The sequence below is a fragment of the Bactrocera dorsalis genome, chromosome 2 (assembly GCF_023373825.1).
Source record: "Bactrocera dorsalis isolate Fly_Bdor chromosome 2, ASM2337382v1, whole genome shotgun sequence".
In the NCBI taxonomy this organism is placed as follows: Eukaryota; Metazoa; Arthropoda; class Insecta; order Diptera; family Tephritidae; genus Bactrocera; species Bactrocera dorsalis.
The window spans coordinates 46,028,744-46,041,037 of NC_064304.1; the positions used below are offsets into that span (position 1 = coordinate 46,028,744).

At 35.0% G+C, this 12,294-nt stretch overlaps 1 protein-coding gene and 1 pseudogene across 1 annotated transcript; both read right to left on the reverse strand.

The window, feature by feature from the left end:
• Window positions 1–242: 242 nt before the first annotated feature.
• On the reverse strand, window positions 243–1,896 carry LOC125776094 (nicotinamide/nicotinic acid mononucleotide adenylyltransferase 3-like; annotated as a pseudogene).
• Window positions 1,897–5,943: 4,047 nt separating this feature from the next.
• Window positions 5,944–11,740, reverse strand: LOC125776095 (uncharacterized). Its single transcript, XM_049446979.1, has 4 exons — window positions 11,722–11,740; window positions 6,609–6,761; window positions 6,383–6,552; window positions 5,944–6,306 (listed from the first exon to the last, which is right to left on the reverse strand). The coding sequence occupies exons 1-4, from the start codon at window positions 11,738–11,740 to the stop codon at window positions 6,001–6,003; spliced, it is 648 nt and encodes a 215-aa protein (XP_049302936.1). The 3' UTR covers window positions 5,944–6,000.
• Window positions 11,741–12,294: the final 554 nt, after the last annotated feature.

Genomic DNA, 12,294 nt, shown 5'->3' on the forward strand with positions numbered 1-12,294 from the left:
GACACATTCCAATTAAAAAGTCGCTTCCAACTGAGTGTTGATAGCCTCCACTCGCCAAAATGGACAAAGTCGCGCTAATTGAAGAATTGGTGGTACTGCGGTTGATAAATGCCTGTTAAATTCTATTTCCAATAGAATGAAAGTAAATGCGACTTTGGTCAGTCTAAACCGCTTCCTGAATCTGTAAATGATTTAAAATAATAAGATCTTTACCAAGTTAAACGATGTAATTAAAAATGTTCTTACGCTGCTTCAGGGAAAGCCATGGGATTACTTTTGTCACGAATCCTAGACCTTATGGCCATTTGGTGATGTTCTTCATGTGAATTAGATGAACTTGAATAAAAAAACAAAAAAAATTAATTTAGTAAATTTATATATGTATATACGTATAATAAATTTGAATATTTACGTTCAATTCCAATTCAAATACTTCCTTCTTTTGTTTTGCTTCGATATTCGATCATTTAGAGCTACAACAGGGAAGTTATTTCATAAAATTTCTATTCGTTTCGCATCGGGTGCGACGATCCGCACACTCGACACGTTTCATTCGATACCAATACTTGCTTGCTCACGACTGCCGCGACTCAGGCCCTGACCTATTAATATTTTTTTTTTAATTTTGTTGATGTAATGATGTTAAACTTTTACTGTATTATGATGAAATTCTCAAGGGCAAAAGGGCTCAGATAATAAAATCGCGGAAAACGCGAAAGTTCAAACTTTTAGTATCGGACTTTCGTTAAAATTAAAACTATAGGGAACTATATCCTAGAGCTTGTATGTATGTATGTATGTATATATCTATAAATATCATGAACTACTTGAGTATCCAAGTAAATATACATGCATAAAATATTTTATAAATGAGTGTAACTTACGTTTTACAATTAAATAGTCCTTGCATTTGAATATAGTCAATAACCCTGTCATCGAGCAAGTATTTCACAGGCTGATCACACGATATAAGACGTCGTATCATGGTAGAACTATCTTCGTTTGGTACCGAATTCGTTATTAACGTAATAACGTAAAAAAGACATCAAAATAATTTTGTGACCACTATTCATCAAAAACACTGTTGATAAACCATATCTGATCTATCGTCAAGATATCTGACTCGAAAATTAATCTTTCAGGATTAGAGGCATAGCGTGATATTACCACTACACTATGATTGCCAACAATATCTTCAATCTTAAAAAAATAAACAAATTAATGAAATTGTATATCAAGTGTCTACAATATATTTGCGCTAACTGCCCATAATCCTGGCACTGCAAATGATTCTAGTAAATCAGCTCCACACAGCAATTTCAATTGGACACTATTCTTCCGCTCACGCAAACCAGGAGGCATCCAACCAGTTAGAGTACAATTCATGTCACTTTCCAGTGGTGAGTCGATATAGTTATTTATATAGTTTTGATGGTACTACAGAGATTGTTCGCGACCATTCCGATTGTTGTATATCCCAGTCCGAGGGCTTAAAAGTAATAAAGTAAAGAAGTTAATAAATAAATAAAGCCTGTAGAGATATTTTATAACCAACTTACTTTGAGCCATGTTGAAGATTGCAATGCTAATTTAAACATAGCAAATCCATGTGTACCAGCAACGAGTCCTTCCTTCAGGTATGAATCGTGTGTGGGTGAAACGATGCCACCAATGACGTGATGTGTTCCTTGTGTTTTGTAATAACCACGCGCAATTTCTATACGAGTATTATAAAAGAAGAATATAATAAAAAATATATGCCATGCATTCGCATATTTAATGTGAAAGCGTTTAGTGTATTGGCGTCGGTGGGCTGAAGGAACCACAGGCTATCAGAACTATCCGGGGCAAGATCCGCTGATTATTCAATTGTTAATCTTCAATTATTGAGGACATTCTGGTTGTTTATATAATTATTGTCTTGAACAATAAAGAGAAAAATGCAAAAGTGTATTTTGCCAACACGCAAATTGATCTTCGAGAACGAGAAATTATAATACTCGTATACTTATGTTCTCTGCTTCGAAACAATGAAAAATGAAATGGCTGTGTTTTTAAAATAAAATTTGAATTTTGCTTGAAATTTCTAATTTTTAGTCTGCCATATCCGATTTTTGATCAGAGCAAACTGGCAGGTCACAGGTATTAATTCGAAGAATGTTGCTTTAAGCAAAATCAGAGAACGAACGAGAACACAAAAACATATGTTCATATTTACGCTGGTTTGAAGGCGAAGCTGTTACAGCGGCAAAAGAAGCGGTGACAATCAGCGGCCATTCGTTTATTTTATACGGCACAGCTTAGATTTTCTACCAACAACACAATGTGGTGACGCTTTGTCGTCGCCGTGACAACGGAGTTTTTGTATGAATATATACGAGTATATTTACATACAAAGTTGTGTGTAGACAAATGCGAATGATCCCTGCAAAAAGTGAGTCCAGTCTTAGACTGTATAAAAGACAGTCTTTCGTTGACTTACTACCGGACCAAGTCTAGACCAATCTCATGTAAAATCATAGGATCAATTTACATGGAGCACGTCCTAGGCTTGGTCTACCATTCTACCATTTATGCCGTCGACAGTCCAGACCAAAGATAGACGGTTTGGTCTATGCATAATACAGTCAGATGCTAGAGCAAGTAGACTGTACAAATAGTGCCTATTCTGCTCTATATACATATATTGCAGACCAAAGTAAATAGGTATTATGTAGTCCGATTGGTCTATGCATAAGACAGTCTCATTGATAGACCAATCGACCTGCACAAAAGCTATTTACTTTGGTCTATGCATTTGACTGTCTTATGCATAGACCAATCGGATTGCATAATACCTATCTACTTTGGTCTGCAATATATATTTTTCTAAAAATGAAAATTGCTGTTTTTTTATTTTGGTTTTTTTTTATATTTTTGATTTTATTCATCACATTTCGTTTAATTTAAACATTTAAAGTCTTCTCTTGTTAAAACTAAGTATAATTTATAATAATGATTTCAAAAATAAAAAAAACAAGTAAGGAAGGGCTAAGTTCGGGTGTCACCGAACATTTTATACTCTCGCATGATAAAGTGATAATCGAGATTTCATTATCCGTCATTTACATATTTTTTTATTTTGGTTCCTAATGTATATATTGTATTATATAGAGAAGGCATCAGATGGAATTCAAAATAGCGTTATGTTGGAAGAAGGCGTGGTTGTGAACCGATTTCACCCATATTTCGTACGTGTCATCAGGGTGCTAAGAAAATATTATATACCGAATTTCATTGAAATCGGTCGAGTAGTTCCTGAGATATGGTTTTTGGTCCATAAGTGGGCGACGCCACGCCCATTTTCAATTTTTATTAAAAGCCTGGGTGCAGCTGAAGGAAACGATTCTGTAGAGTTTGGTTGACGTAGCTGTAGTAGTTTACGATATATGTACAAAAAACTTAGTAGGGGGCGGGGCCACGCCCACTTTTCCAAAAAAATTACGTCCAAATATGCCCCTCCCTAATGCGATCCTTTGTGCCAAATTTGACTTTAATATCTTTATTTATGGCTTAGTTATGACACTTTATAGGATTTCGGTTTCCGCCATTTTGTGGGCGTGGCAGTGGGCCGATTTTGCCCATCTTCGAACTTAACCTTCTTATGGAGCCAAGAAATACGTGTACCAAGTTTCATCATGATATCTCAATTTTTACTCAAGTTACAGCTTGCACGGACGGACGGACGGACGGACAGACGGACGGACAGACAGACATCCGGATTTCAAATCTACTCGTCACCCTGATCACTTTGGTATACATAACCCTATATCTAACTCTTTTAATTTTTGGACTTACAAACAACCGTTATGTGAACAAAACTATAATACTCTCTTTAGCAACTTTGTTGCGAGAGTATAACAATTCCTCAGATAATGATTTAAAAAATTAAAAAAAAAACAAGTAAGGAAGGGCTAAGTTCGGGTGTCACCGAACATTTTATACTCTCGCATGATAAGGTGATAATCGAGATTTCATTATCCGTCATTTACATATTTTATTCAAAATAGCGTTATATTGGAAGAAGGCGTGGTTGAGAACCGATTTCGCCCATATTTAGTATATGTCATCAGGGTGTTAAAAAAATATTATATACCGAATTTCATTGAAATCGGTCGAGTAGTTCCTAAGTTATGGTTTTTGGTCCATAAGTGGGCGACGCCACGCCCATTTTTAATTTTTAAAAAAAGCCTGGGTGCAGCTTCCTTCTGCCATTTTTTCCGTAAAATTTTGTGTTTCTGACGTTTTTTGTTAGTCGGTTAACGCACTTTTAGTGATTTTCAACATAACCTTTGTATGGGAGGTGGGCGTGGTTATTATCCGATTTCTTCCATTTTTGAACTGTATATGGAAATGCCTGAAGGAAACGGCTCTATAGAGTTTGGTTGACATAGCTATAGTAGTTTCCGAGATATGTACAAAAAACTTAGTAGGGGGCGGGGCCACGCCCACTTTTCCAAAAAAATTACTTCCAAATATGCTCCTCCCTAATGCGATCCTTTGTGCCAAATTTCACTTAAATATCTTCATTTATGACTTAGTTATGACACTTTATAGGTTTTCGGTTTCCGCCATTTTGTGGGCGTGGCAGTGGACCGATTTTGCCCAACTTCGAACTTAACCTTCTTATGGAGCCAAGAAATACCTGTACCAAGTTTCATCAAGATATCTCAATTTTTACTCAAGTTACAGCTTGCACAGACGGACGGACAGACAGACATCCGGATTTCAACTCTACTCGTCACCCTGATCACTTTGGTATATATAACCCTATATCTGACTCTTTTAGTTTTAGGACTTACAAACAACCGTTATGTGAACAAAACTATAATACTCTCTTTAGCAACTTTGTTGCGAGAGTATAAAAATAATCACATATTCAGTAAAAAACAAGTAAGGAAGGGATAAGTTCGGGTGTAACCGAACATTTTATACTCTCGCATGATAAAGTGATAATCGAGAGTTCATCATCCGTCATTTACCTATCATCATTGCTTCCTAATGTATATATTATACAGAGAAGGCATCAGATGGAATTCAAAATGGCGTTATATTGGAATAAGGCGTGGTTGTGAACCGATTTCACCCACATTTCGTACATGTCATCAGGGTGTTAAGAAAATATTATATACCGAATTTCATTGAAATCGGTCGAGTAGTTCCTGAGATATGGTTTTTGGTCCATAAGTGGGCGACGCCACGCCCATTTTCAATTTTTAAAAAAAGTCTGGGTGCAACTTCCTTCTGCCATTTCTTTCGTAAAATTTAGTGTTTCTGGCGTTTTTTGTTAGTCGGTTAACGCACTTTTAGTGATTTTCAACATAACCTTTGAATGGGAGGTGGGCGTGGATTTTATCCGATTTCTTCCATTTTTGAACTGTATATGGAAATGCATGAAGGAAACGACTATATAGAGTTTGGTTGTAATAGCTGTAGTAGTTTCCGAGATATATACAAAAAACTTAGTAGGGGGCGGGGCCACGCCCACTTTTTCAAAAAAATTACGTCCAAATATGCTCCTCCCTAATGCGATCCTTTGTGCTAAATTTCACTTTAATATCTTTATTTATGGCTTAGTTATGACATTTTATAAGTTTTCGGTTTCCGCCATTTTGTGGGCGTGGCAGTGGGCCGATTTTGCCCATCTTCGAACTTAACCTTCTTATGGAGTCAAGAAATGCGTGTACCAAGTTTCATCATGATATCTCAATTTTTACTCAAGTTACAGCTTGCACGGACGGACGGACGGACAGACAGACATCCGGATTTCAACTCTACTCGTCACCCTGATCACTTTGGTATATATAACCCTATATCTGGCTCTTTTAGTTTTAGGACTTACAAACAACCGTTATGTGAACAAAACTATAATACTCTCTTTAGCAACTTTGTTGCGAGAGTATAAAAAAATCTGTTTTTATACTAAAACTAGATAAAAAAGAGTCAATAGTGTTAATTATATTAGTTATTTCCGATTTTTAGTTTATTAACGGTGGTCAATCTGTACAGCCTTTTTTTAACAATCTGGAGGCATTTCGATAGTTGCCTATCGGGCTTTTCTGACGTCGCCGACATTCCACCTGTTATTAAAAATAAAAGAAATTGAAGAATATATTTAAACAAAAATGAATTTATATACGTACTTATAATCGCATCATACAAGGAAGTATATTTTTTGAGGCAAATCTTGCCATGGACGCCGCCTACATTGACTTCGTTGCACATAGATCTGGAGATAATTTCCTCAAAGTGCTTTTCAGGATCCCCCTTTAATAAGTGTTTTATTGCGTTAATCTAATTCAAAATTATTAGTGGAATACAATAATTCAATTATTAAACTTACATATTCATTGATGTTCACCTCATTTATGGCGTTATTGACGCTTTCCATTTCTTCAATGGTTTTTATTGGGAAGAGTTTGCTCAAATTCCTCATATCTGCGTCCTTATTAGCAAGAACGCTTAATTGGACGCCTTGCTTTGCCTGAACTTCCATCATTTTTTTAAGGTAATCTGGAAAATAATCATTTTTAAAATTATTTGCATCAAAATTTTATTTAAAAAAATACTTAGCATGTTGTCAAATTTGGTGTTCAAATCGTCAATTTTAGCCTCCAAAGATTTGCATCTTTCACAAGTTTTGTTATTGCTATTGCTGTTGGGGAAGTTGGTATTATTATTGGTTTTGAGATAGTTGTTTTCGGAATGAATTTGCGAATCATCTATAGAATTATTTTAAAAATTATTAATCCGTTATGAAAAGTTAGAAACAAAATATACTCACAAAATATTATTTCATTCTCTTTGAAGTCAAATTGTCTTATCTGATTTGTTTTTGCTGAGTCATTTTCATATAAATATTTGGTGTTTTTTATATTATATTTTTTTTTATATTCGTTTTGTTTTTTGTTATCTATTAAAAAGTGCAGCTATTTAATAAAGGCAATAGTAGAAAATTTTGTGAAGAAGGAAGCAACATCAATTTATATGCTACATCATCTGCTTTAAATTCTTCACTTTCTTCAGATAATGAATCCGAAAGTGCTATTCCTAGAGCTAATGAAGTGAATGGAGCTGTAAAGAACGGATGGACATTTTTAAACCGGACTGCTTCCAACATTATTTCTCCTGCATTTGACTTTTTATTTTTTTTTAATTGAAATACGTATATCTGGTAAAATAACGCAGGCATTATCTGGTGTCTTTGAACTTAAATAAAAATTTTTCATCCCATAACTTGTAATTATATTATTTTTTTTTTTTTTATTTTTTTTTTTTTGCTTTCATTGAAAAAAAAATTCTGAAATTTATATTTGCCAATTGTTGAAAAATTTGTGTCGGCTTCCTGACATTTTTTTTTAATTAATTGCAAATGATTTTCAAAATCATATGCTGAAAATGTGTAAAGACAACCCAATTCTTCAACACAGTCGCAAATATGGAGTAAACCATGGACGTTGTACGATACAGACTCCCGGCCAAATATAACTGCAAAATTGTCAACAAACAATTGTAACATAGCTCTGGCTGTACTCAAATTTCGTATATAATTAGATGCACAAGAAAGAAGTCTGCACGCGCAATGAAGAAGCAGAAATTCATAATAAAAATCTTCGTGCACGTGGTCTTTCAACAATAAGATTCCAGTGTAAAGCAGAAATTGTCGAAACTCTATTGCTTTCCAATGGTGAATTTCTTTAGAACTCCTTGGCAATCTAACAAACTCTTTTGGAATATATTTCCTTATCAACTCAAATTGGGATGACATCTGTTCTTGGCTACTTTTGCTCATGTTGTACTTTGATTTTTTTTTCAATAAGGCAATCAACATTTTCTTGGTAACACCCATGTCAATCAAATGCATTGGACCCAATGACACTTTACTGACCATATTTAAATTTATTTTTTCCAAAGGTGATTTTGAAGAAATAAATTTATTCAAATGATGATCTTTATATTTTCTTGCAGCAAAATCAGCATTTGTAATTAAATTCCCAATTTGAGGGGAATACGCTATTTTTTTTTGTTTTTTAGCTATTTGTGTACATTTGGAGCAGCCATGAGCTGATGAATGATGAGCAATACCACAAACAAAAGATTTTGCTGGTGCATCACATATCACAACTCGTACATTCAGTGGAATAAATTTGCCATTGGTGGCAACTCCATTATTTAATAAAATTTCTAATTCTGCAACAAAACTCTCCAAATATACACAAATATCATCAGGTTTAGTTTTTCCTTCGTAGATTGCAACAGGAAATAAACAGATTTATTACAGCTAACCACTTTCACTAGAATTGGCCATAATTGTTTTTGTGAAGATTTGAATAGAGGTAATCCCTCAATATTTATGTCCACTATGATTTGAAGTAAACTCGAAATTCCTTCAATTTTTTGTATTTGGTTTTGTAAACCAAAATATATTAAATCACCAGGAGATATTTTTTCCAAGTTTACTTGCATCAAAGTAGACGGACTGAACGGAACATCTAATCCACTTTCATTTAAAATTTTCAAAAGTGCACGCAGATTTTTATAAGATATTCTTGCATCTAATTGCCATTTCCTAATTTTTTCAAGGAATGTTCTTCCTTTCGGAATTTCGTCATGAATTTCACAATTAAAACTGTCTTCAATTGTGTTTTCAAGAATGGCGTCACGACACTCTTCTACCGCGTCATTTGGATTTTCGCTACCACTTAAAAAATATTCATCACGCTTCCTCTTCACTAATCTTCTCATGTGCCTTTTAGAATAACTAATTTTTATACTCTCGCAACAAAGTTGCTAGTAGTATTATAGTTTTGTTCACATAACGGTTGTTTGTAAGTCCTTAAACTAAAAGAGTCAGATATTGGGTTATATAACGGGTGATTTTTTTGAGGTTAGGATTTTCATGCATTAGTATTTGACAGATCACGTGGGATTTCAGACATGGTGTCAAAGAGAAAGATGCTCAGTATGCTTTGACATTTCATCATGAATAGACTTACTAACGAGCAACGCTTGCAAATCATTGAATTTTATTACCAAAATCAGTGTTCGGTTCGAAATGTGTTTCGCGCTTTACGTCCGATTTATGGTCTACATAATCGACCAAGTGAGCAAACAATTAATGCGATTGTGACCAAGTTTCGCACTCAGTTTACTTTATTGGACATTAAACCAACCACACGAATGCGTACAGTGCGTACAGAAGAGAATATTGCGTCTGTTTCTGAGAGTGTGGCTGAAGACCGTGAAATGTCGATTCGTCGCCGTTCGCAGCAATTGGGTTTGTGTTATTCGACCACATGGAAGATTTTACGCAAAGATCTTGGTGTAAAACCGTATAAAATACAGCTCGTGCAAGAACTGAAGCCGAACGATCTGCCACAACGTCGAATTTTCAGTGAATGGGCCCTAGAAAAGTTGGCAGAAAATCCGCTTTTTTATCGACAAATTTTGTTCAGCGATGAGGCTCATTTCTGGTTGAATGGCTACGTAAATAAGCAAAATTGCCGCATTTGGGGTGAAGAGCAACCAGAAGCCGTTCAAGAACTGCCCATGCATCCCGAAAAATGCACTGTTTGGTGTGGTTTGTACGCTGGTGGAATCATTGGACCGTATTTTTTCAAAGATGCTGTTGGACGCAACGTTACGGTGAATGGCGATCGCTATCGTTCGATGCTAACAAACTTTTTGTTGCCAAAAATGGAAGGACTGAACTTGGTTGACATGTGGTTTCAACAAGATGGCGCTACATGCCACACAGCTCGCGATTCTATGGCCATTTTGAGGGAAAACTTCGGACAACAATTCATCTCAAGAAATGGACCCGTAAGTTGGCCACCAAGATCATGCGATTTAACGCCTTTAGACTATTTTTTGTGGGGCTACGTCAAGTCTAAAGTCTACAGAAATAAGCCAGCAACTATTCCAGCTTTGGAAGACAACATTTCCGAAGAAATTCGGGCTATTCCGGCCGAAAAAGTTGCCCAAAATTGGACTTTCCGAATGGACCACCTAAGACGCAGCCGCGGTCAACATTTAAATGAAATTATCTTCAAAAAGTAAATGTCATGAACCAATCTAACGTTTCAAATAAAGAACCGATGAGATTTTGCAAATTTTATGCGTTTTTTTTTTTAAAAAAGTTATCAAGCTCTTAAAAAATCACCCTATATATCAAAGTGATCAGGGTGACGAGTAGAGTTGAAATCCGGATGTTTGTCTGTCCGTCCGTCCGTCCGTGCAAGCTGTAACTTGAGTAAAAATTGAGATATCATGATGAAACTTGGTACACGTATTTCTTGGCTGCATAAGAAGGTTAAGTTCGAAGATGGGCAAAATCGGCCCACTGCCACGCCCACAAAATGGCGGAAACCGAAAACCTATAAAGTGTCACAACTAAGCCATAAATAAAGATATTAAAGTGAAATTTGGCACAAAGGATCGCATTAGGGAGGGGAATATTTGGACGTAATTTTTTTGGAAAAGTGGTATATAATGAATGAAATTCGGTATATAATATTTTCTTAACACCCTGCTGACGTGTACGAAATATGGGTGAAATCGGCTCACAACCACGCCTTCTTCCAATATAACCCTATTTTGAATTCCATCTAATGCCTTCTCTGTATAATATATATGTACATTAGGAACCAATGATGATAGCGGAATAAAACTTTACACAAATACGGTATTTGAGCTGAGGTATACCTTGTGGGAAAATTGATCGGAATATAACTTTTCAAGGTCCCTGATATCGAACACGAAGAACTCAGTGCCTAACCTAACCTAATCTAATTTTTCACCGAAAATATCGGTAAATCTCTCAGAATTTATTTCTAATTAATTTTACAGCAAAATAAAAAAAATATGTAAATGACGGATAATGAAATCTCGATTATCACTTTATCATGCGAGAGTATAAAATGTTCGGTGACACCCGAACTTAGCCCTTCCTTACTTGTTAATATTATATTTATGTGTTAAGAAAAAGTCCCAAAATTTCAGAATGTAACCTATACACCTTTTGACTTTAGCTTTAGGGAGTGAGGTCTCTCTGACAGATCTCTCTGTAAATATCGACCAGATCAATCTCAAGAGTTTTTTCAAGTGATATGAAAACCTACCGTCGGTAAGTTGGGACGCAAGCGGCTTTTTCAGTGGCACGTGGTCAACAGCCATGAAACTTTCCTTTTTACCGATTGAAAAATGTTCACTGAGGAATAAGATTTTATTCAACAAACCGACAAAATCTTCAACATGGCCACCATCCAGTTACTATAACGACGTTACAACTGTTCTCCTCTGTGAATAAGGAGTGAATGGGGTTTCCTCGAGCAAAAGACAGCCTATTTGCAATAATTATTTTTTCCTATAAAAAATTAAATATTTTTTTCAAACTTTTTGTTATTCCAAAGATGCATATTTTACAAAAATTTTGTGAATTTTCAAAGAAAAATATTCAAATCTAGGCCATTACAACGACATTTCCGACTATGTTTTTACAAAAAAAAAATCTAATTTTGGTGAACATTTCTCGATATTCTGTTTTTTAAATAGTTGTAATGGAAAAAAAAAATTGTCTTTTAAGATCTTGTAAATTATATCTTGAAGACCTTAAATAAGACAATAAAAAAATTTAATGCCGTGATATCCATGTAACCCTTAAAAACTGGGGAGAAAGTGTACCTGATGGTTTAGAAGACATGGTAAAGCAGTTTTGGATTTAGAATATTCAGCAATATCCCTGCAAATTACTGACCGACGGGAAGTTCACATTTGAATCCATTGAACTACAGTTTGTAGTCAGCTGTGGAGGGCATTATCTTAGAGAACATGTTCTTGAACATATTTTCACATTTCATTTCATTTACAGTTACTTCTACAATTTCCGACGATTTAATACCATCGTGTTACGTGTGCCATTTCACCTCGATTTTTATCACGTTTAATTCTCAATTCGTTTTTATTTCATTTATTGCCTTCACATATCGTTTTGCCAATTTGCTTGCCACAAAAATTGGTATTTTCATTTTTTCATTCTTGCCACAATTTCCACAAATTATGCGTCATAAAAAATTCAATATAAATGCTGGTAGAAGTGTCGCTAAAACCTCAGCTGCTCGTAAACTGGTGTTTTTAATCCAACGAACCCTTTTTTTCATTTCCATTCCAGTACATGAAAGTGTTGTTTTTGTGAACACATAACGGTATTTTACAATGTTGGAATCAAGCAAGTACGATTGTGTAATATATACATAT